Source organism: Hyla sarda, chromosome 1 (genome assembly GCF_029499605.1).
Source record: "Hyla sarda isolate aHylSar1 chromosome 1, aHylSar1.hap1, whole genome shotgun sequence".
NCBI classification, from domain to species: Eukaryota; Metazoa; Chordata; class Amphibia; order Anura; family Hylidae; genus Hyla; species Hyla sarda.
Genome location: NC_079189.1, coordinates 279,857,262 through 279,882,930, shown reverse-complemented (window position 1 = coordinate 279,882,930; position 25,669 = coordinate 279,857,262). Strand labels below are relative to the sequence as shown.

General features: G+C 46.5%; 1 protein-coding gene across 2 annotated transcripts in view; it reads right to left on the bottom strand.

The window, feature by feature from the left end:
* UPF1 (UPF1 RNA helicase and ATPase) overlaps positions 1-25,002 on the bottom strand; it is a 108,768-nt gene extending 83,766 nt beyond the window's left edge. The window contains exon 1 of one of the 2 annotated variants that reach the window (XM_056573160.1): positions 24,616-25,002. In XM_056573160.1, coding sequence (XP_056429135.1) covers positions 24,616-24,780 — 165 coding nt within the window. In that variant the 5' untranslated portion in view covers positions 24,781-25,002. The remainder of the gene's footprint in view (positions 1-24,615) is intronic. The other variant, XM_056573152.1, reaches the window with a different exon arrangement.
* Positions 25,003-25,669: the final 667 nt, after the last annotated feature.

Below are 25,669 nucleotides of genomic sequence, written 5' to 3'. Positions count from 1 at the left end.
CATGGTAGGGAAACACTGACTTAGTATTTTTCTTTACCTGCTCTGGCCGGCCCCCGCAACGGGAGCCGACCCGAGCAGATAATCAAAATTTTTCCCGGGGGCCGCATCGCTATATCGCACTGCTTTTGCGATATATCGTGCAGCCCGGCCGGGAACTCTGCAATTCTACCCCAAGCGTGACTCGGGGTTACCGATCCTGGCAGGGAAAATTAACCCAGAGTCACGCTCGGGATTACCGCGCAGGAGGTTAAGAAAAGATAGATAAGAATTTGTCCCTACAAGCTACTAACAATTGGTTGACAGACACTATCCCCCTAGGTAATTTTCCCGGCAAGAGCTGTTCTTTTTGTCAGCATAATTTTGGCAAGAGGTTTTTAATATAGGTCAGGGATGTGGAAATCCTATCACCCGACGCCCGGGACATGTAGTTCCGGGTGCCGGACAGGTGAATTTTTCATCCATTTAGCCCTGTATTGGGCTAACAGGGCCAGACCGACTATTTTTATAACGCCGGTGTGAGGTGCAGACTGACGGAGGAGTGGGCCCAGACTTGCATGGGTTACACCGGCGCTCAGGGTGTACAGAGCGGGCTCTTGACTCGAGCCCACTCCATACCTTAAGGCCCCTGGTTGATTTCAGATGCTGGGGCTGCCGCAAATAGCCCAGCATGTGGCACTCACCACGGCCGGCTATTAAACTTTTAGATCACCGCTGGGGGTGGGGGGACGGGGGGAGAGGAAGAGTCCACTATGGAGGTAGCCGGAGGGCTTACCTCTGCATTCATGGCTGCCCACATAGATCTGCATTTGATTGAGCCTGCCTTGAGCAGGCCCAACCAAATGAACACAGATCAATGGAGTTCAATAGAACTGAATTGATCTGTATAAGGAATCTAATGATTCCTTCTAATGAAGTGTATTAAAAAAAAAAATTAACCCCTTCTATATTAAAAGTTCATACCACCCCCTTTTCCCATATAAAAAATATGTAAACATAATAAAAACAAACAATATTTTGTATTGGCGTGTGCATAATTGTCCGAATTATTAAAAAAAAACTATTTTATATCCTGTACGGTCAATAGCGTTAATGTAAAAATAAAGATAATAACTGGGTTAAACGAGCACAGCTATCTGCACATCTGGGTTATGAAAAGTCAAAACACCTGTGGGTTGTTAAGGCTCACTGTACCCCTTGTTCCGTCCTTGAGGGGTGTAGTTTCCAAAACAGTATGCCATGTGTGTTTTTTTTTTTTCTGCTGTTCTGGCAGCATAGGGGCTTCCTAAATGCGACATGCCCCACAAAAAACATTTCAGCAAAATTCACGCTCCAAAATCCCATTGTTGCTCCTTCCCTTCTGAGCCCTCCACTGTGCCCGCAGAACACTTTACATCCACATATTAAGTATTTCCTTCCTCAAGAGAAATTGTATTGCAATTTTTTTTTTTGGGGGGGGGAACAGAGGTTCTCTCCTTTTACCTCTTGTAAAAATAAAAAAATAAATGGAGTCTACAAGAACATGAGTGTAAAAAGTGAAGATTTTAAATTACTGCGGGGGCTGGGTGCGAGTGTCACGTGACATTTAATAGTCACCGCATCACTCCTCTTCTCCCTGTGATAACCTGAAGCTTCATATAGCTCTCTTGGCTCCTATGGGCCGATCCAGAGAGCGGAATCGGGCCACACAAGCTAAGCCATATGCTATTCACTGTATTTATTGTTTAATGTCACCCGCCAGTGTTATCGATCGCGTGCCCCCGGCGAGTGCCATCGGTCAGCACCGCTGTGCCCGTCAGCGGTACTGTTGAGTCAAGAGAGCTGTATGAAGCTTCGGGTTATCACAGGGAGAAGAGATCCTCTCTCCCTGTGATAACCCAAGTGAGACTGCAGTGAGGAGCGATGCGGTGACTATTAAATATGTCACGTGACACTCGCACCCCCCCAGCCCCCACAGTAACCAATGGTTGGGGGCTGGTGTGCGAGTGTCAGCCTATAGAATGTAATGGAGGCAGAGCGCTCAAGCCGAGAAAAGTGCCGAGTCACACGTTACATTCTATGGCAAATTGCAATCCACTGCAATGCACCGGCAGCACAGTCGGGCTGATCGGGGCATCGCGATAAAATCGCGATATCCCGATCAGCTAGGACGCAAGCGGAGGTTCCCTTACTTGTCTCCGTGGCGTCCGATCGGGGTTTGATTGCTCCATGCCTGAGCTACAGGCTTGAGCAATCGAGCCCCTATTTCACTGATCCGTTCAAAGATATGGCTTTGCAGGGATCAGCATAAGAGATCAGTGTGTGCAGTGCTCTAGCTCCCTATGGCATGTGGTATCACCGCGTGCGGAAATGTCCGAACTATAAAAATATATTCTTAATTAAATTGCACGGTCAATGGCGTACGCGCCCAAAAATTCCAAGGTCCAAAATAGCGTATTTTTGGTCACTTTTTATATAATGAAAAAAAATGAATAAAAAAGTCCGATCAATACAAAAATGGTACTGAAAAACTTCAAAACACGGCGCAAAAAAGGAGTCCTCATACCGGCCCGTACGCGGGAAAAAAAAATTATAGGGGTTAGAAGATGAGAATTTTTAACATAAATTTTCCTGCATGTAGTTCTGATTTTTTTCCGAAGTACGACAATATCCAACCTATATAAGTAGGGTATCATTTTAACCGTATGGACCTACAAAATAAAGACAAGGTGTTATTTTTACCGAAAAATGCACTGCGTAGAAAAGGAGGCCCCCAAAAATTACAAAATTACATTTTTTCTTCAATTTTGTTGCACAATTTTTTTTTTCGTTTCGCCTTGGATTTTTGGGTAAAATGACTAATGTCACTGCAAAGTAGAATTGGTGGCACAAAAAATAAGCCATCATATGGATTTTTAGGTGCAAAATTGAAAGCGTAATGATTTTTAAAAAGCAATGAGGAAAAAATGAAACTGCAAAAACGGAAAAACCCTGCGTCCTTAACCCCTTAAGGACCAAGGACTTACCGGTACGTCCTTGGTCCTGCTCCCGTGATATAACGCGGGGTTACACAGTAACCCCGCATCATATCACGGCGGGCCCGGCGTCATAGTGAAGCCGGGACCCGCCGCTAATAGCGCGCAGCGCCGATTGCGGCGCTGTGCGCTATTAACTCTTTAGCCGCGCGCTCAGAGCTGAGCCGCGCGGCTAAAAGCAAAAGTAAAAAGTGCCGGTTAACTCAGTGGGCTGTTCGGGATAGCCACGGCGAAATCGCGGCATCCCGAACAGCTTACAGGACAGCGGGAGGGCCCCTACCTGCCTCCTCGCTGTCCGATCGCCGAATGACTGCTCAGTGCCTGAGATCCAGGCATGAGCAGTAAAGCGGCAGAATCATCGATCACTGGTTTCCTATGAGAAACCAGTTATCAATGATAATGATCAGTGTGTGCAGTGTTCTAGGTCCCTATGAGAGCTATAACACTGCAAAAAAAAGTGAAAAAAAAAAAAAAAAAAGGGAATGAATATCATTTAACCCCTCCCCTATTAAAAGTTTGAATCACCCCCCTTTTCCCATAAAAAAAAAAAAAAAAACGTAAATAAAAATAAAACATATATGGTATCACCGCGAGCGGAAATGTCCAATTTATAAAAATATATCGTTAATTAAACCGCTCGGTCAATGGCGTACGCGCAAAAAAATTCCAAAGTCCAAAATAGTGCATTTTTGGTCACTTTTTATATAATTTAAAAATGAATAAAAAGCGATCAATAAGTCCTATCAATGCAAAAAATGGTACAGTTAAAAACTTCAGATCACGGCACAAAAAATGAGCCCTCATACCGCCCCATACACGGAAAAATAAAAAAGTTATAGGGGTCAGAAGATGACAATTTTAAACATATTAATTTTCCTGCATGTTATGATTCTTTACAGAAGTACGACAAAATCAAACCTATATAAGTAGGGTATCATTTTAATCGTATGAGCCTACAGAATAAAGATAAGGTGTCATTTTTACCGAAAAATGTACTACGCAGAAATGGAAGCCCCCAAAAGTTACAAAACTGCGTTTTTTTTCAATTTTGTCGCACAATGATTTTTTTTCCATTTCACCGTAGATTTTTGGGCAAAATGACTGATGTCATTACAAAGTAGAATTGGTGGCGCAAAAAATAAGCAATCATATGGATTTTTAGGTGCAAAATTTAAAGAGTTATGATTTTTTAAAGGCAAGGAGCAAAAAACGGAAATGCAAAAATGGCAGACAGTAATGGAAATGCTTAGGAAGGATCTGCGCTTGTCTTGGAGCCAAATGGCATGTCATGAGATTACCATAATACTGGCTAGCTTTTTGTGAACTTTTATTTCCTGTTTGACTTTTCTTTTTTTGACTACAAATCCCACAATGCCATTTTCCTCCCACTCACATCAGCCACCCCACCCATTGAAACAAAAGATCTGTGGTTTTCAATCAGGGTGCCTACAGCTGTTGCATTAGTTGCAGATTGAGCCCTCCACCCATGTAAGCAGACAGGCTCCCTGTAATCAGCTGACTAGTGAGTCAGGTCTTGGCCACATTGCAAGCTGGGAAAAATCTGAGACAACAGTAATTTTGTATGCTGGTAAAAATAAATAGTGGGGTGAAAAATCACATAAGAATTGTGAGAAAAACAGTCACACAGGTACAGAAACTATATTGTGAACTACACTAACTTTACAGACCCTGTAGAATAGTCAAATTAAGAAAATTCCTGGAATACCCCTTTAAGGTCAAAATGTGCTGTGTCCTTAAGGGGTTAATACAGTTTAGATTTTAAATTTTTTACGTTTAGGCAGTTTGCCGTAGGGGGATCATTAACGTTATATTTTTTATAGTTCGGACATTTATGCACACAATACCAAGTGTTTATTATTATCGTTATTTTACTTTTTTTGAATTAATATGGGGAAAAGGGGAGATTGAAAACTTTTTTTTTTTTTTTACTTTTACACATTTATTTTACACTTCAGTCCCCATAGGGGACTATTTATAGCAATCATTAGATTGCTAATACTGTTCAGTGCTATGCATAGGACATAGCACTGATCAGTATTATCGGCGATCTTCTGCTCTGGTCTGCTGGAAAGCAGATCAGTGCCGAAGACCCCAGGAGACGGACTGAGGTAGGTGAGGGGACCTCCGTCCGCCATCTTGGCTTATCTGATCCCTGCGGCAGTGCCACAGGCAACCAGATCAGCCATTATAAGTGCAGCAATCTGTATTGATCACGACATCTGAGGGGTTAATGGCAGACATCAGCGCAATCACTGATGTCAGCCATTATCGGCAGGTCCAACGGCTGTTGACAGTCGCAGGGGAAGAGAGTGCATCACAGCCGCGCCATAAATGTACGGGGAGGTGTGCTAAGTGACACTATGCAGCGCCATACATTTACGGCGCATGTCCTTAAGGGGTTAAGCAGTGTGGAACACCAGGGATATATTCCATAGGTTTATACCATTTGAGCAAGCACTTATTTCTAATAGAGTAGAAAACACTGTTCTATGCAAACATTACATCTCAGAACAATGGATTCATGTCTAATGCATGACAGGTACCAATTTATACCTGGATATCCTGGTAACAGAACTGGTTAGATAACTACAAGAATATGTGCACTGGACTCACTGCAGCTTAGTGTTACGCACACTAGAGATTCTTGTAAAGTGTTGAAAGTTCATGAGTTGCCCTTTTATTATTTACATCTTCATTTCGTAGCACTGTCATTATGGACACTTGATTTTTTTCAGAAATAATGTAATCCACAATCATCATTTGAAGGATTTTTTTTTAAGGGGTACACCATGCTTTAGAACAGTGTTTTACAAAATAGCTAATGTCTATTAACATAAAACTTTTATTTCTCAAAAAATGTGATCATAGAAAACAGCAATGAGTGTAGCACAGAGAAAGATTCTAAGTACATTTTCTGAAGATTCCAACAGTCACCAATCAGTAGGAAGTGTACAGGACTTTGCTTTGAATTACTTCAGCACATCTGCGCCCCCAACATCACTAGTCTCTCGCACTGCCTTGGTGTAATTTTGGTCCACTCTTCCAGTCTCTTCCACAGTTCTGCGACTGTTGATTTCTTGGTCATAACTTTGTCACCGAGGATTTTCCAGCGGTTTTTTATTGGGTTTAGATCAGGACTCTGGGTGGCCATTTCATTGTTTCAATGTATTCAGTTTCAAGGAACTGCTTTACCAGTTTTGCTGTGTGACAGGGGGCATTTCCACATTGTTGGCTGATTGAGTGATGAACACTAGGAAGCAGCCATGTGTTGTTGAAGAAGGTTCTGATACGTACTTGAATTCACTCTGCCATGTAGCTGTATGTGAGGTCCAACTCCTGCTGACGAAAACATTCCCCAATCCACAACACTTCCTCCTCCACCTTTCACCGATTACTTTACACACTTTGGGTTCAGTCTTTCCCCAGTTTATCGAACAGAACGTTTCCCATCAGACAAAATAAATTAAACTTTCTTTCATCACTAAAATGAACTCTGGACCACTCCTCTGTCCACACAACATGCTCCTCAGCAAAGGAGAGTCTAGCCTTTTTATTCTAATGAGAGGTTTGGTCACTGCAGAGTGGGCTTTCAGTCCAAATGCTCTTCAACATAGTGACACTGTATGACGAGACAGATCCTTACCCTGCTCAGTGCTGAACTGGTGAGCAATTACAGCTGCAGCGTTGAATCGATTAACCATGGAGATTATCCGCATTATCCTGTCCTCTCTTGCATTTGTCTTTCGAGGGCAACCGGCCTTCTTGGGGGACTTTGAGTTTTTGATGTTGTAAAGATGCAATATTCTAGAAATCACAGACTTTGAAGAGAAGCACGGCAGCGCTGTGGGTCACATATGATTGGTTCCGATGTGAGGACAGCGCGCTGCGGCTGATCATTCGGGGGGGGGGGGGATGCTAGTGTGAACCTAGCCTAGAGAGTTTGAATCACCCCCCTTTTCCCCATAAACAAAAAACCTAAACAAAAAAAAACATGTGGTATCGCCGCGTGCGTAAATGTTCGAACAATAAAAATATAAAACTTTAAACCACACGGTCAATGGCGTACACGTAAAAACATTCCAAAATTGTGTATTTTTGCAAAAAGCTTATTCTTTTAGCCACTTGATAAATAATGCTCTGTTTACATGGTTTTAGGCTTCAATAAATGTCCAAAACATCTTTTTCAGAATAAACTGCAACGAGTTTCATAGGAAAAAGTATGTCAGCTTGCATTTTAATTTCACTTCCCTGATTACTACAAATGTAATAATAATAATTAATAATAAAGTACTGATTGAGACTGCCCTATTATTGAGGCTAAAACCAGTGCTAAAATACTGTATGTGCACGTAGCCTCAGTGCAGAAGCTGTGCTTCTCTCCTGCAGTCTGGATGCAGACAAAAAGCGCATGCAAAGTGAATATCTATGGAAATACCTATAAGACTGAATTGAAAGAATGCAGAAGCTGTTAGAGGCATTGGTGATGTCAGTGGAGGCATCTTTGCAAAAAAATTTGGATAGAATCAGAAATTCATATTTAACCCCTTAAGGACCCAGCCATTTTACACCTTAGGACCAGAGCTTTTTTTTAACATCTGACCACTGTCACTTTAAACATTAATAACTCTGGAATGGTATTACACATCATTCTGATTCCGAGATTGTTTTTTCGTGACATATTCTACTTTAACATAGTGGTAATTTGCATCCTTTCTTGGTGAAAAATCCCCAAATTTGATGAAAAAATTGAAAATTTTGCATTTTTCTAACTTTGAAGCCCTCTGCTTGTAAGGAAAATGGATATTACAAATAAATTGTATTTTTATTCACAAATACAATATGTCCACTTTATGTTTGCATCATAAAATTTATGAGTTTACTTTTAGAAGACACCAGAGGGCTTCAAAGTTCAGCAGCAATTTTCAAATTTTTCACAACATTTTCAAACTCACTATTTTTCAGGGACCAGTTCAGGTTTGAAGTGGATTTGAGGGGTCTTCATATTAGAAATACCCCGTAAATTACCCCATTATAAAAACTACACCCCTCAAAGTATTCAAAATGACATTCAGTAAGTGTTTTAACTAGGGATGCACCGATATATCGGCGGCCGATACATATCGTCCGTAAATAGTTATTTCGGGGAAATGCCGAAACAACAAAAAATGAGTCGATAATGACCCACCTCCACTGCCCGCCCACAGCACAAGTTGCAAACACTGCCACTGGCAGAGGCGTAGCGTGGGGGTGCAGTGGGGGACGGCCGCACCGGGCGCAACATCTGGGGGGGGGGGCGCGCTCTCCGGGATAGGAATACTTTTTATGTGCCCGGGCCGGCTCCTGTGTGTGGCTGCAGGCGGGGGCCGACCAGAGCATATAAAACTAATACTGTATACTAAAAACCAGTGGGCCTCCAGATGTTGTGAAACTACAACTCCCAGCATGCCCGGACAGACTTTGCCGGTCCGGGCATGCTGGGAGTTGTAGTTTCACAACAGCTGGAGGCCCCCTGGTTTTTAGTATACAGTATTAGTTTTATATGCTCTGGTCGGCCCCCGCCTGCAGCCACACACAGGAGCCGGCCCGGGCACATAAAAAGAAGTATTCCTATCCCGGACATCTCTGTGTCCCGAAAAATCTTTTCGGGACATAAGGATGTCTGCCGGTCACTCACCATTCCCCGACGTCCTCCTTCGGTCCCTCGCTTCTCCGCCTCTATGGTCGTACGCACGGGACGTCACTGACGTCCCGTGCGTACAACCATAGAGACGCAGGAGGACTGCAGGATTGTCGCAGGAGAACGCGCGCTGGCCGGGGCCTGGTAAGTGACCGGCGGCGCATCTTTTGAGTGTTCCGGTCACCGCTCCTCCGGTCCCGGCACCTACTGCTATGGTCCATATGCCATAGCAGTAGATGTGACCCCTGGCCGGAGGAGTGGTGACCGGATCACTGTGGGGGCAGCAGTACAGACATACAGCTGCCAGCCATACACTGTATATGGCTGGAAGCTGTATGTCTGTGGGGTGGGGGGGAAGCTGCCTACTATTGTGGGGGAACTGCTGACCTAATGTGGGGGGAGCTGCCTAATATTGTTGGGGGGGGGGGGGGGAGCTGCCTAATATTGTGGGGGGGAGCTGCCTACAAATGTGGGGGGAGCTGCCTAATATTGTTGGGGGGGAGCTGCCTAATATTGTTGGGGGGGAGCTGCCTAATATTGTTGGGGGGAACTGCCTAATATTGTTGGGGGGGGGGGAACTGCCTACAAATGTGGGGGGAGCTGCCTACAAATGTGGGGGGAGAAGCCTACTATTGTGGGGGAGCTGCCTACAAATGTGGGGGGAACCTGCCTACTATTGTGGGGGAATGCTGACCTAATGTGGGGGAGCTGCCTACTATTGTTGGGGAGCTGCCTACTATTGTGGGGGGAACCTGCCTACAAATGTGGGGGGAACCTGCCTACTATTGTGGGGGGAATGCTGACCTAATGTGGGGGAGCTGCCTATTCATGTGGGGGAGCTGCCTATTCATGTGGGGGAGCTGCCTATTCATGTGGGGGAGCTGCCTATTCATGTGGGGGAGCTGCCTATTCATGTGGGGGAGCTGCCTATTCATGTGGGGGAGCTGCCTATTCATGTGGGGGAGCTGCCTATTCATGTGGGGGAGCTGCCTATTCATGTGGGGGAGCTGCCTATTCATGTGGGGGAGCTGCCTATTCATGTGGGGGAGCTGCCTATTCATGTGGGGGAGCTGCCTATTCATGTGGGGGAATCTAATCTAATGAGCGGAGCGCTGCATTTTACCAGAAGACGGGGAGAAGTCATTTTCGGCCGGACATTTTTTTTCGGTTTCGTTTCGGTTCTGAAATTTCCATTTCGGTGCACCTCTAGTTTTAACCCTTTAGATGTTTCACAGGAATAGCAGCAAAGTGAAGGAGAAAATTCAAACTCTTCATTTTTTTTACACTCGCATGTTCTTGTAGACCCAATTTTTGAATTTTTGCAAGGGGTAAAAGGAGAAATTTTTTACTGGTATTTGAAACCACATTTCTCTCGAGTAAGCACATACCTCATATGTCTATGTTAATTGTTCGGCGGGCGCAGTAAAGGACTCAGAAGGGAAGGAGCGACAAATGGTTTTTGGAGGGCATGTCACCTTTAGGAAGCCCCTATGGTGCCAGAACAGCAAAAAAAAAAAAAACAAAAAAAAAAACAAAAAAAAAAAAAAAACATGGCATACTATTTTGGAAACTAGACCCCTCGGGGAACATAACAAGGGGTAAAGTGAACCTTAATACCCCACAGGTGTTTCACGACTTTTGCATATGTAAAAAAAATAAATAAAAATAAAAAAATGCTTGGTTTCCCAAAATTTTAACATTCCCAAAATTTGTAACACAATTTCTCCCGAGTACGGCGATACCCCATATGTGACCCTAAACTGTTGCCTTGAAATACGATAGGGCTCCAAAGTGAGAGCGCCATGAGCATTTGAGGCCTAAATTAGGGATTTGCATAGAGGTGGACATAGGGGTATTCTACGCCAGTGATTCCCAAACAGGGTGCCTCCAGCTGTTGTAAAACTCCCAGCATGCCTGGACAGTCAGTGGCTATCTGGCAATACTGGGAGTAGTTTTGCAACAGCTGGAGGCTCCGTTTTGGAAACAGTGGTGTACCAGACGTTTTTCATTCTTATTGGGGAGGGGGGCTGTGTAGGGGTATGTGTATATGTAGTGTTTTTACTTTTTATTTTATTGTGTGTTAGTGTAGTGTTTTTAGGGTACAGTCGCACGGGCGGGGGTTCACAGTAGTTTCTCGCTGGCAGTTTGAGCTGCGGCAGAAAATTTGCCGCAGCTCAAACTTGCAGCCGGATACTTACATCCAGCTGTTACAAAACTACTACTCCCAGCATGTACGGTTTATCAGTGCATGCTGGGAGTTGTAGTTATGCAACAGCTGGAGACACACTGGTTTGCTACTTAACTCAGTGTTTCACAACCAGTGTGCCTCCAGCTGTTGCAAAACTACAACTCTCAGCAGTCACCAACAGCCATGCTGGGAGTTGTAGTTATGCAACCAGCAGATGCACCACTACAACTCCCAGCTTGCACAATCAGCTAAAGTGCATGCTGGGAGTTGTAGTGGTGCATCTGCTGGTTGCATAACTACAACTCCCAGCAGTCACCAACAGCCAACGGGCATGCTGGGAGTTGTAGTTATGCAACCAGCAGATGCACCACTACAACTCCCAGCATGCACTTTAGCTGATTGTGCAAGCTGGGAGCTGTAGTTATAGTTTTGCAAATGCTGGAGGCACATTATTTCTATGGAAAAGTGTACCTTCAGCTGTTGTATAAGTCCCAGTATGCCCATAAGGGAATGCTGGGAGTTGTGGTGGTCTGCCTCCTGCTGTTGCATAACTAGCAGGAGGCTGTCACTCACGTCCAACTGCTGATCCACGTTGCAGGTCAGTCCCTCGCCGTCGCTTCTGGGGCCCCGATCCCAACAGGGATGCCGGGGATCGGGGTCCCCAGCTGCCTGGGTCCACGTCCCGCACCTGATCACGTCCTCCGGAAGAGGGGCGGAGCGAGTTGCGGGAGTGACACCCGCAGCAGGTGCCCTGATTGGTCGGCCGGTAAACCAGCTGACGAATCAGGGTGATAGTGCCACCTCTCCCCTGCTGGCTATGGCTGTTCGGGGCAGTCAGAGACGGCCCCGATCAGCCAGTATTTCCTGGTCACTGGAGACCCGGTTGACCCGGAATCCGCCGCAGATCGCTGGGCTGAATTGTCCAGCGATCTGCGGCCATCGCCGACATGTGGATTCATCATGACCCCCCTGGGCGATATTCCGCGATGCCTGCCGAACAATTTCAGCAGGCATCGGGCACGGGTCCGCTCCAGATGGCTGCGGGGGGCCGGGAAAGCGCATGACGTTCTCATACGTCATGTGTTTTTAAGGACTCTGAAATGGAGACTTATGAGAACGTCATGTGTCCTTAAGGGGTTAAACATGGATATAAGCTTTAGGCTATGTTTACACTGTGGATATTCACCTGACAGCAGACAGATCAGAACTGCATTTCTGTGCAGACTCCGCAGAAGAAGAGACATGACTATTCTTTCTTCGGACTCCAGAATCAGTATTTTTGTGGTTGTGTTACTTCCACTGTGTGCAGCAGAAACCCACTGAAATCAATTGGTCTCTGCTGCATTGAAATGTCAATGCAGTATTTTGCATGGCAATTCTATTGCATGAACATACCTGGCCTTACTGTCGTCAAATAGAGAGATCATTTTAGGTTTTCCTACAAATTGCAGCAGTCCAGCATCAGCACTGCACACATTCATATGATAGGGCACAGCTTCTTATACTTTAGTCTGAAAGCACCAGTCAAAATGTTGGTTTTTATAACCAGTGAAGTCCCTAATAGATGCAGCTGTAGATCACAATATCAAGCCTTGTAAAGGCTTAGTAAATGAGTTAAGTTCATTCAATTCATTATCAGCAACACATCCCCTGTTAACCTCTTCAGGACACAGGGCGTATGGATACGCCCTGCATCCCAAGTCCTTAAGGACCGAGGGCGTATCCATACGCCCGTGGGAAATCCGGTCCCCACCGCTAGCTGGTTGGGGACCGGAGCCGGATGCCTGCTGAAATCATTCAGCAGGCACCCTGGCACATCGCCCAGGGGGGGTTCTGAGACCCCCCCCATGTCGGCGATCGGAGAAAATCTCATGTCAATTCAGACATACGATTTTCTCCAATTCCGGGCTGATCGGGTCTCTGGTGACCCGATCACCCGGAAAATAGGGCTGATCAGCCTAAAGGATAGGAGTGAGGTCGCAAAGCTGCGATCTACTCCTATACCCTGCCATTACTCAGAACGGAGTTCTGACCAATAGCAGCGCAGGACAGGGGGTTGCCATGGCAACCCCCCGTTCTGCCCGCCCCTGGATGTCGAGGGGCTCTGGAAAGAAGATGGAGGCCGTACCTGCAGGAGAAGATGCCTGGGGACCTGGGATCCTCGCTGGAGCCTGCAGGATCCTGATCAGGTACGGAATCGACAGAGGGGGGGGAATTGAGAGAAAGTAAATCGATCTTTACTGTGGCAACCACTAGGGGGGCCAAACTGCAACTCCCAGCATGCCCAGACAGCCAAAGGCTGTCTGGGCATGCTGGGAGTTGTAGTTTTGCAACATCTGGAGGGTCACAGTTTGGAGACCCCTGTTACAGTGGTGCCCAAATAGTAGCCCTCCAGATGTTCCCAAACTACAACTCTCAGCATGCCTTGACTGCCCAGGCATGCTGGGAGTTGTAGTTCTGTAACATCTGTCCCTTCAGATTTAGCAATTTTCATGACATTTTTGAAAATTGCTGCTCTACTTTGAATCCCTCTAATTTTTTCAAAAAGCAAAAATATGTCCATTTTATGATGCCAACATAAAGTGGACATATTGTGTTTGTGAAGAAAAATAAAATTTATTGTGAATATCCATTTTCCTTACAATTAGAGAGCTTCAAAGTTAGAAAAATGAAATTTGGGGATTTTTCACCAAAAAAGGATGCAATTAACGCCGAAAATTTACCACCAAAATAAAGTAGAATATGTCACGAAAAAACTCAGAATCAGAATATTCGGTACAAGCGTTTTCGCGTTATTAATTCGTAAAGTGACGGTGGTCAGAATTGCGAAAAAGGGCTGCGTCCTTAAGGGGTTAAAGTGTACCTGTCAGATTATTTTTTTTTTTATAACAATGTTACTCCGTATCTAATCCTGACCATGCACAGTTGTGCTCAGAAGTTTACATACCCTTGCAGAAATTATGATTTTTGTTAACCATTGTCCAAGCCTTCTGGCACAAACTCATTTGGAGCGATGAGACTAAAATTGAACAGTTTGGACCCAACAATAAACAATACATTTGGAGAGGAGTCAAGGCCTATGATGAAAGGTACACCATTCCTACTGTGAAACATGGTGGTGGATCGCTGATATGTTGGGGATGTGTGAGCTACAAAAGGTACAGGAAATTTGGTCAGAATTGATGGCAACATGAATGTAGTAATGCATCAACAAATGCTGGAACGTACTTTGACATTCCAACATGACAATGATCCAAAACAAGGCCAAGTCGAAGTCATCGGCTACAACAAAATAAAGTGAAGGTTCTGGAGTGGTCATCTCCAGACCTCAATATCATTGAGCCACTCTGGGGAGACCTCAAACGTGCAGTTCATGCAAAAAAGCCCAAGAATTTAGGGGAACTGCAAGCTTTTTGCCAGGAAGAATGACCAGCCTCGTCCACAACCACCACAAAAGACTTCAAGCTGTCATTGATGTTAAAGGAGGCAATACATGGTATTAAGAACTGGGGTATGTAAACTTTTAATCAGGGTCATTAGGGTAGTTTGTGTTGTGAGGATTTAAAAAGAGTAAAACACAGTTTGACAATAAATGGCTTCAGGCAACCACTAACCATGAGTGAAAGAAAGGGTTGTGTTATCATTCATATTCTCTGAACAATTGTTAAATGATAAATTCTGCAAAGGTATGTAAACTTATGAGCACAACTGTACATATAAACTATACATATTTTTTATACCTCAATTTATATTATAAAAATCCCTCTTTTGCAGCCTTGTCCTTGAGTCATCTCTTGTCCATGTCTCATGGACAAGTCTGATGCTGCTGCAGGACTGTTTAGTGTCCCAGTAGGTATGGGGACCCCTAGTGGTTATAAAAAAAAAGTGTACCTGGGTTGGGTTTTCAGGAGCAGTTTTCTTTATTAAATATTCAAATTTTTCAAAAGGTCCATAAGATTTACCAATTAGAACATATAAAACATTTTTGGATCCGACAGTGCCCATTTAAAAAAGGTAACCTGTCAAATTTTACCCTATATAACTAGTGGCAACATGTTATATAGGTTAAAAATCTGCTTCCTCACGATTTCCTCCTGCCCATTCTTCCTAATTAAGAAAAGGACAATTAAAATTGGCCTGTGTCATAGGCTTATGTCCCGTAAGTAGTCATCAGGGTGTGCGGCATCCGGTAGTAGCCACTGTTCTCCGTCTGTTACCTCCCCTATTCAGGCGCAAATCACAACAGCTGTGCTCTGACTGCCTGTCACTCACACCTGAGTAGAAGTGACTACAGCCCATTGGCTACTACGAGATGCCACACGCCCCGATGGCTATTTACAGGGCATTAGCTTCATGAGCGACAATGCACAGGACGACCTGGTAAGAAAGCTGATTTTACCCTATAAACCATGTTGTAACCCCTTTAACACAAGGTGATGTGTAGAAAATATAAAAAACACATTTTATTGACCAAACAAAAGATACGTGTTAACTGGATTCTGCGGGTTAGTACAAAATACCACGATACCTCAATAATAGTCTGTTTCATTACTTTCTTTACATCAAAATGCTCATTATCGCCATATCCTGATCGCTATAAATTTTCTATTTTTGTTTACAGAGCTGCATGATGGCACATTTTTTGCGTTGTGAGCTACTTTTAATTTCCCAGTATGACTGTCATTGGGTATTTTTCTTAACAGTATTCACCAGGTGGGATCAATAACACATTTTTCACATATGGCAAGACCAAATATGTAAATCTTTCTCTTTTTGGTCCCCAAGAGGACTTTCATAAGCAGCTAGCTCAGCATGAATTGAATGAGGTGACTTATCACAACGGTGTTTGAATTTGTCACATACGTTACTCCGTTTCAGAGATATGGCCAAAAATAGTAATATGCAAATGAATATGGCGCACAGGTGGTGGTGCTGGGATGGGGGTGTTCCATAGCCCCTAAGTATACTGCTATGCCCATGCAGACCCATTAAGAACACCCCATAAACATGCTTTAACGCCCTCAACAGATCTCACAACACACAGCTACATCACTGAAGACTTGAGATGAGCGAAGTTACAGCAATTCGATTAGTCACAAACTTCTCTGCTCGGCAGTTGCTGACTTTAGCCTGCATAAAGGAGTTCAGCTTTCAGATGCTCCGATGGGCTGGAGACTCTCCTAGGACTGTATCCACCTTTTCCAGCCCACCGGAGCATCTGTAAGCTGAACTCATTTATGCAGGCTAAAGTCAGCAACTGCCGAGAAGTTTGTGATGAATTGAATTGCTGTACCTTCACTCATCTCTACTGAAGACTAAAGCGAACATATCTAAGAACGGGGGGGGGGGGGGGGGGGGGGTCCGTACTGGACCTAGCAGTGTGCCTACAGGCAGTGCTGTGGAGTCGAGGAGTTGGATGAAATTTTGGGTACCTGGAGTCGGAGTCGGCAAACCATGCTCTGACTCCTACTAAATTTAGATTGGAATTTAAAAAAGCAAGTTTAAATGTCCCAAGTCACAAAAAGTTATGAATGACTTCTCTACTTTAAGAATAAAGACCAATGCATGCAGTGCCTCACATAACTGCAAAACGACACGTTAAGGGACCGTGAAGAAGCATGCTTTTCATATGCTTTACTATATGGTACACAACGCACAATTAGGAGCGGTAATACTTATACTTTCCATCGTGTTGTGTTCTGCTGTTACCGGGAACCCATGGGTAACCTAGCCTCTCACTGACAAGGGATTAAGTAAATATGTTTTTTGCAGGACTAGAGACACTTGTATAAGTGAAGGGAATGGAGGGTCAATAGTTCAAGACTGAAGCTGTAAACCATTGGAAAAACTGCTGTCATTCAGCTAAGGCTATAAAAACTTGTAAACTAGATTGTTAGCTTAAACTTTAAAACTTGACTATGGGATTCTATAGTCCTGTTCTGCCCAACTACCTCTCTCTGCTAGAAGAGCTCAGAAGAACTTGGTGGAACAGCTTCTTGGATTCAACTGTAAGTTTTTATAAATACATTTGCATATTAATACAGAGGAGTTTAAGTCGGAAGTACAAAAAACTGTGGAGTCGGAACATTTATCTACCGACTCCACAGCCCTGGTTTTACTACTGGAAACATCCTGACTGCTGCTTTTAGAAATCTTTTTATACAGGGATGATCAGCTAATTTATAAATCAAAAGAGGGCACGAAGGGCAGATACTTGAACCTTTAAAGTGCTAGGTCAGAAATGTTTATCTAGGCCTGCCTGCAGTAAATCTATGATTTTTGGAGATATCAAGGGACTTAAGCACATCAATAGGATCTTGTACAAATCCACCATAGGCTTTCCATGCTCTTAAAAAAAAAAAAAAAAAAATACATCTCAAATTTGCTTACTTGCTAGTAGAGTAGTAATCACACGATCTGAAAGACCCCTTTTGCTCTAGGATCCCCCTTTCAACAGCCATGCTGTCAGATGAAGACTGGAGGTTTTGGCATGCAAAACTGGTCCCAGACATAGAAGGTTTGGGGTTTCAGGGAGGATCCAAGGGGTTGTAACTGACATCTTTCTCAACAATGTGAACCAAACCCTGCGGGGCCAGAACGGGGCAATGACTATTACTCTCACCCTGTCTTTGATCTTTCTCATGACCCTCGGGAGAAACCTGGAGGGAAGACAAAATGAGTCCCCTGCGCCAACACTAGGAAAAGGCATCTATCCCCAAGGGATTGTCTATTGGGGACAGGGAATAGAACTTTTCCAGTTTTCTGTTCGCCCTCGATGCTAACAAGTCTATCCGAGGAGTACCCCAATGCTGACAAGTCTGGAAAAACACTAATCCAACACCAATTCTCCCTGGTTTAGGTGATGTCTGCTGACAGTCCACAATGCAGTTTTGGGATCCCTTTAGATGGAGAGCAAATAAGGAACTTAGATGAATTTCCGCCAATCTGAAGATATGGTGACAGGTTCTCATGAGAAGGGGACCTGGTACCCCCTTGACTACTACCTTGGAGTTGTCTGATAATCTCTTCAGATCCTTTCCTGCGACCAGGGAAAGGGATTGAGAAATGGCGAACAGGGCTGCCTTCAACTCCCTCAGATTCTGAGACTCTCAGGACACCTCTCGACTCCACTGACCCTGTAGGACTAGGGACTCCCTGTGAGCCCCCCACCCCCAGGGGCTAGCATCCGTGGTCAGGATTAATTCGTTCTTTATCCAGGGGATACCCTTTTCTAGTTTATTTTAATTTTTTTTTGTCTAACCACCAGAGAAGGGATCTTTTTACTTGGTTTGAGAGGGTTATGTGATTGTCTAATGAATCAGGTGTTTTGTCCCACTGGCTCATAATCTGCTCCTGCAACCTCTTTGAATGATACTGAGCCAATCGAACCACCGGGATACAGGCGGTTAACAGGCCCAGAACTGATCTAGCCAACCTTACTGAAATCTCCCTCGGTTCTAACAACTGCAAAACGCTTCTTCTGAACCAGAGCTCCTTTAGACTCGAGAAGAAAGGAGGAGATTTGGCGGGTAGAATCAAGCGCTATCCCTAGGAAGAAGCATATTTGGGAAGGAACTAGCTGGGATTTCTCTAGGTTTACTTCCAGGCCTAACTTCAGTAAGATCTCTTGTACTCTGTGGACCTGCTGGATCAGGAGCTCCCAGGAATCCAAACACCAAGAGAAAATAGTCTAGATACGGAACTAAGATAATGTATTATCACATGGGCCATCACCTCCGCCATGAGCTTGGTGAAGACCCGGGGAGCTTGGGACAGACCAAAGGGAAGAGCTTGAAATTGCAGGTGCACTAAGGAATTTCCTAGAAAGACTGCCACTCATTTCTGGTGACCCTGGAAAATCGGGACATGATAGTATGTGTCCCTCAGATCCAGTGTGACCATGAAACAGTTCTGACTCAGGTTCAGGATGGCTGACTGAATCGTCTCCATACGGAATTTTTCGTATTTCAGGAAATGATTCAGCAGCTACAGATTGATTATAGTGCGGAAGGAGCCATTTGGTTTTCTTATCAAGAAGAGGGTCGAATATTAAAGGGGTTCTCCAGTGCTTAAACATCTTATCCCCTATCCAAAGGATAGGGGATAAGATGCCTGATCGCGGGAGTCCCGCCGCTGGGGACCCCCGGGATCATGCACGCGGCACCCCGTTTGTAATCAGTCCCCGGAGAGTGTTCGCTCCGGGACTGATTTCCGGCGACTACAGGGCGGGCGGCGTGTGACGTCACGCCTGCGTGTGACTTCACGCTCCGCCCCGCAATGCAAGCCTACGGGAGGGGGCGTGACGTCACACGCCGTCCGCCCTGTAGTCGCCGGTAATCAGTCCCGGAGCAAACACGCTCCGGGGACTCATTACACGCCGCGTGCATGATCCCGGGGGTCCCCAGCGGCAGGACTCCCGCGATCAGAAGTCTTATCCCCTATCTTTTTTTTTTTTTTCAGCGGGGGGGTGAAGATAAAGCCTCTACCTCTCCTTTTGGCCTCTCCAATCTTTGGTCCTAAATAAACCCCTATGAAGGGCCCCCCCCCTCCCTGAAAGGGCTTTTTTATTCTGGAAGGGAAAGCAAGGAACAGACAGGAAACTTTTCTTCCTATCAGAGGCCTTTTCTAAAAACTTGATCCAACTCTTTACCGACTCGATTTGGAGGTAAGATCTCCTTTCCATTCGTTCAACCATTTGGCTCTTCTGGCAGAGTTGGCTCTAGCAGACAGCTTTAAGTTATCTGCGGAAGCATCTGAAATAAAGTCTGCTGCTGCCGCTAAAGTAGGGATTGATTGTAGTAGATGTTCTCTTGGGTTAACATGTCTAATTTGATCCCCCCAAGCTGATCAATCCAGACCCTTAGAGATCTGGCTACTGATGTGGTAGCAATCATGGGTCTACAGGAGTCAGCGGCTGCCTCCCAGGTCTTTTTCAGGAAGCCATTCCCCTCCTATCCATCCGTTCCTTTAGAAAACCAGCATCCTCAAATGGTAGGGCTGCTTTTTTTTTTTGGTAGCCATTTTAGTTAAAGTTTGATCGATTGTAGGGAATCTGTCCTAATTCACAGAATCCTCTTCTTGAAAAGGATATTTTCTTTTTTTTTCTCATTCCTGGTTCCACAGCAAACTTTATCTGGCTTCTGCCATTCAGACTTTATGATAGAAGATAGGGAATCATGAACTTTTGGGTGTAAGACCCTCAAACATACGGCCTTGAACAGACATAGGCTTGAATTTATCCTCTAGCTTGATAGTCTCTCTAACCACTCGGACGAATCCGTCCACATGCTCAGTGAGAAAGAGAGCACCGCAATGACATTCAACCAAAACTTCAGACTCCTCCTCCAATTCTCCTTCCATCTCAAAATAATCTGACTCATCCAAATTGACAAGGGCGGCTACACAGAAGCCACTTTGGTACTCACACTCAGCTGTACAGATGACCAAGTAGACATAGATGCCCTGATCTCTTCTATGACTACTTCATGCATGCTCTTGGTAAATGCGAACTCATAAAAGCAGAATCCAGCTTTCTTCTACATAGTACACATTCCTTATTCTTACAGTCTGTTTAGGAGCATTCTTAGCCTAAAACAGTAAATAGATCCACCATTAAAAAATAAAATATGTGGGACAGTGTCCCCTTACCCCACCATAAGGTACCGGCTCGGCTACCACAGCGGGTTTTATATCCTCAGTGCGGGTTGTTTGCTCCATGTGTCCACGGACTGGAGAGAAGTCCTTCTCCTTTAAAAAGTCTGGAAAGGTCCTGGGCACCTCTCCTGTTTAAGTCTCCCACCGGATTACCCTGCCGGAAGTCATGGGACCTCCTCTTTGGGTATTTTCCCATAGGCCACAGCGCCCCCCATCCTCCTTCTGGTCACGTGATGACGTTGCCGTGCGTGCCCACGCAAGCTCTGCCCCAAACACCCCCCTCCCGTAGTGAACCCGGAAATTGACAGAGACTGCATGGAGACCTGGCACCGAAAAGAGTGAGAGGGACCGGGAGACGTGCGTCATGCACAGGTGGGGAGAGGCTTCACCAGGCTCTGCAGCGGCCTCTCCAAAGTGGACTTCTGCCGCTAGAGGTACTATTTAAGTCCCACCTAGACCAGGACCCCCCACAGTCCCCTAATCCCTATGTGCAATTCACTAAAGGAGAGACGTCCCATTCCTCCGCAGGACAGGAAACAGAACTGGGGAATAGCAGCCTGTGTTATCCTTATATGCAAGCTGTTCCTATTCCTGTCCCACGGATGAGGGTGTGGTTTCTCCATGTGTGCCGTCGCGGGCAATAGGGAAAATGTTATTTCCATCATGTTTAATAAAATCATTGGTTTGTCCAAGCTGAAGTACAGACATAGAAACAGTCCAGTAAGTGAGGGTGGACTAGCACTCCTCTGTGCTCTCTCCTGTCTGTGCTATCAGACAGGAGAGAGCGCACAGGGGGGAGTGCTATCAGACAGGAGAGAGCGCACAGGGGGGAGTGCTATCAGACAGGAGAGAGCGCACAGGGGGGAGTGCTATCAGACAGGAGAGAGCGCACAGGGGGAGTGCTATCAGACAGGAGAGAGCGCACAGGGGGGAGTGCTATCAGACAGCAGAGAGCGCACAGGGGGGAGTGCTATCAGACAGCAGAGAGCGCACAGGGGGGAGTGCTATCAGACAGCAGAGAGCGCACAGGGGGGAGTGCTATCAGACAGCAGAGAGCGCACAGGGGGGAGTGCTATCAGACAGCAGAGAGCGCACAGGGGGGAGTGCTATCAGACAGCAGAGAGCGCACAGGGGGGAGTGCTATCAGACAGCAGAGAGCGCACAGGGGGGAGTGCTATCAGACAGCAGAGAGCGCACAGGGGGGAGTGCTATCAGACAGCAGAGAGCGCACAGGGGGGAGTGCTATCAGAGAGCGCACAGGGGGGAGTGCTATCAGAGAGCGCACAGGGGGGAGTGCTATCAGAGAGCGCACAGGGGGGAGTGCTATCAGAGAGCGCACAGGGGGGAGTGCTATCAGAGAGCGCACAGGGGGGAGTGCTATCAGAGAGCGCACAGGGGGGAGTGCTATCAGAGAGCGCACAGGGGGGAGTGCTATCAGAGAGCAGAGAGCGCACAGGGGGAGTGCTATCAGACAGCAGAGAGCGCACAGGGGGAGTGCTATCAGACAGGAGAGCGCGCACAGGGGGAGTGCTATCAGACAGGAGAGAGCGCACAGGGGGAGTGCTATCAGACAGGAGAGAGCGCACAGGGGGAGTGCTATCAGACAGGAGAGAGCGCACAGGGGGAGTGCTATCAGACAGGAGAGAGCGCACAGGGGGAGTGCTATCAGACAGGAGAGAGCGCACAGGGGGAGTGCCATCAGACAGGAGAGAGCGCACAGGGGGAGTGCCATCAGACAGGAGAGAGCGCACAGGGGGAGTGCCATCAGACAGGAGAGAGCGCACAGGGGGAGTGCTATCAGACAGGAGAGAGCGCACAGGGGGAGTGCTATCAGACAGGAGAGAGCGCACAGGGGAGTGCTATCAGACAGGAGAGAGCGCACAGGGGGAGTGCTATCAGACAGGAGAGCGCGCACAGGGGGAGTGCTATCAGACAGGAGAGAGCGCACAGGGGGAGTGCTATCAGACAGGAGAGAGCGCACAGGGGGAGTGCTATCAGACAGGAGAGAGCGCACAGGGGGGAGTGCTATCAGACAGGAGAGAGCGCACAGGGGGGAGTGCTATCAGACAGGAGAGAGCGCACAGGGGGGAGTGCTATCAGACAGGAGAGAGCGCACAGGGGGAGTGCTATCAGACAGGAGAGAGCGCACAGGGGGAGTGCTATCAGACAGGAGAGAGCGCACAGGGGGAGTGCTATCAGACAGGAGAGAGCGCACAGGGGGGAGTGCTATCAGACAGGAGAGAGCGCACAGGGGGAGTGCTATCAGACAGGAGAGAGCGCACAGGGGGAGTGCTATCAGACAGGAGAGAGCGCACAGGGGGAGTGCTATCAGACAGGAGAGAGCGCACAGGGGGAGTGCTATCAGACAGGAGAGAGCGCACAGGGGGAGTGCTATCAGACAGGAGAGAGCGCACAGGGGGAGTGCTATCAGACAGGAGAGAGCGCACAGGGGGAGTGCTATCAGACAGGAGAGAGAGCACAGGGGGAGTGCTATCAGACAGGAGAGAGCGCACAGGGGGAGTGCTATCAGACAGGAGAGAGCGCACAGGGGGAGTGCTATCAGACAGGAGAGAGCGCACAGGGGGAGTGCTATCAGACAGGAGAGAGCGCACAGGGGGAGTGCTATCAGACAGGAGAGAGCGCACAGGGGGAGTGCTATCAGACAGGAGAGAGCGCACAGGGGGAGTGCTATCAGACAGGAGAGAGCGCACAGGGGGAGTGCTATCAGACAGGAGAGAGCGCACAGGGGAGTGCTATCAGACAGGAGAGAGCGCACAGGGGGAGTGCTATCAGACAGGAGAGCGTGCACAGGGGGAGTGCTATCAGACAGGAGAGAGCGCACAGGGGGAGTGCTATCAGACAGGAGAGAGTGCACAGGGGAGTGCTAGTCCTCCCTCACTTACTGGACAGTTTCTATGCCTGTGCTTCAGCTTGAACAAAGCCATGGATTTATAAGCCATGATTTCTATGAAAAAGAAATTACATTTTCTTATGAAATATATTAGAAAGGTTAATGTTTTGCCAAAATGTACAACATATAAGTTTTTGTACCTGACAGTGCCCATTTCAGTATTACACAACCAGTACCCAACAAAGATCAGGCTCCATTGACAGTTACTATGGAGTTGAGTAGTCTGTTAGCATGACAAATTACCCATTATGTGTTTTCATATAGACAAAGGGGCACATTGACTGTAAAATAACCCATTAGGTCTATGTTCTCTTTAAAGGTAACCTGTCACTAGTTTCATTCAGTCAGCATGATACGGGGACAAATTTCCTTCTCACAATGCTGTACAATTCACTCTGAACACCTGTGGTACTACAGAGAAATCCTAACTTTGGCCAGGAATTAGAGTCATCAGGACTGAGATCACTTCCTGTACACAAGTAGGGGAGATCTGTCATGGTGGATAGGGCAGGGAGAAGCCTCCAGGAACCATCCTGATCACTGAGAGCTCCTTTCCTTGTCTAAGTTATAATAATTATTCCACTGTAAGGTTGCAGCTGTTAGTTTACATTTTGTAAAAGGAGTCTGTCACTGTTTCACCTGGTCTGTGAAGCATGGAAATAGTGACAGGTCCCTTTTAGGGTATATTCACAGATGCAGTATCCGGTGCAAATTTGATGTGCAGTATTTGAAGCCGCAGATTTCAATGTAAACCAACTCACTGAATGCAGCTTCATATCCCGCACATCAAAGTTGTGCAGGAAACTATTTAAAAATACCATTAAAAAAAATGAAATACCCATTGAAAGCCAATACAACAGAAACTAGTGAATAGTCATGTTCTTTCCTACAGATGGAGAGCACATAACTATAGACAAGTGTTTCCCAACCAGTGTGCAGTCCGCTGCTGCAAAACTACAACTCCAAACTGCTGGAGGAACACTAGCTGAGGAACACCCACTACTCCTGCGCCAGGTCACATGGGGGGCATCCAGTGACAGCTGGTGAGAAGAAGCACCCGGTGCCCCGTGGCGCCCTACAGCTCACGTGAGCGCGCAGGTGACAGAGCAGGCCGCTCTCTTCCCCAGCACATCCCGGAAGCAGAAGGACATACCTGCCCGCCCAGCTGGCTTTGGGTTTGCCCCTGAGTCTGACTGGGCAAAGTAAAGTCGGTGAACTCGAACTCCGAGCCCTGAGTGTCGGCCCCGAGAAGCTCGGCCTCCTCCGTGTCCAGGAAGGTGAGAGTCTGCGAGCTGGGCCCGTACGCCTCCACACTCATGATGTACCGGCTCACAGGCGGCTCTAGCGACGTCGGGATCTTCCAAAAAGCTCTGCAACGGGAAACGCTTCGATATTCGACCTCTAAGTGCTCACGTTTAACCGTCACCGGACGCGGGCACTACAGCCAACCGCCTGAGATCCAGCACCTTCCGCCGCAATTGACGTCACACGCTGCCGCACAGGAAAGGTGCGCGCCTGCGCGAAAATGTGACGTCAATGCGCACGCAACTGTACGTACCCCTCCCCGTTACTATAGGCAACATGAACTTTCTGGGAGGGCTAAACCAAATGCCTGTGATGTAAAGTTTACCTCGAGCCGTAGAAAACTTAGAGCGCATGCGCTGCACTACGCTGACAGCGTAGCGTAACGTAGGCAGCGTTAGTAGCGTAGCCTTGCACATGCGCATTTGTCCGTACGGGGAAGGGTGATGTAAAGTATTTTACAATCTGTGAAAAGTGCCATACGCATGCGCGAGTCTACACTATTAGCGTAGACCTTGCGTAGGCTACGTTAGTAGCGTAAACCTGCGAATGCGCAGTAGTAAATTTAGCTTATTGGAAAATACTTTAGATCGGTGTTTCCCAACCAGGCTGCCTCCAGCTGTTGCAAAACTACAACTCCCAGCATGCCTGGACAGACTTAGTGCAGTTTTAGCGTATTTAGTGTAGCTTAGTGTTAGCGCAGTTTTAGCGTATTTAGTGTAGTGTAGTGTTAGCGCAGTTTTAGCGTATTTAGTGTAGTGTAGTGTTAGCGCAGTTTTAGCGTATTTAGTGTAGTGTAGTGTTAGCGCAGTTTTAGTGTATTTAGTGTAGCTTAGTGTTAGCGCAGTTTTATCGTATTTAGCGTAGTGTAGTGTTAGCGCAGTTTTAGCGTATTTAGTGTAGCT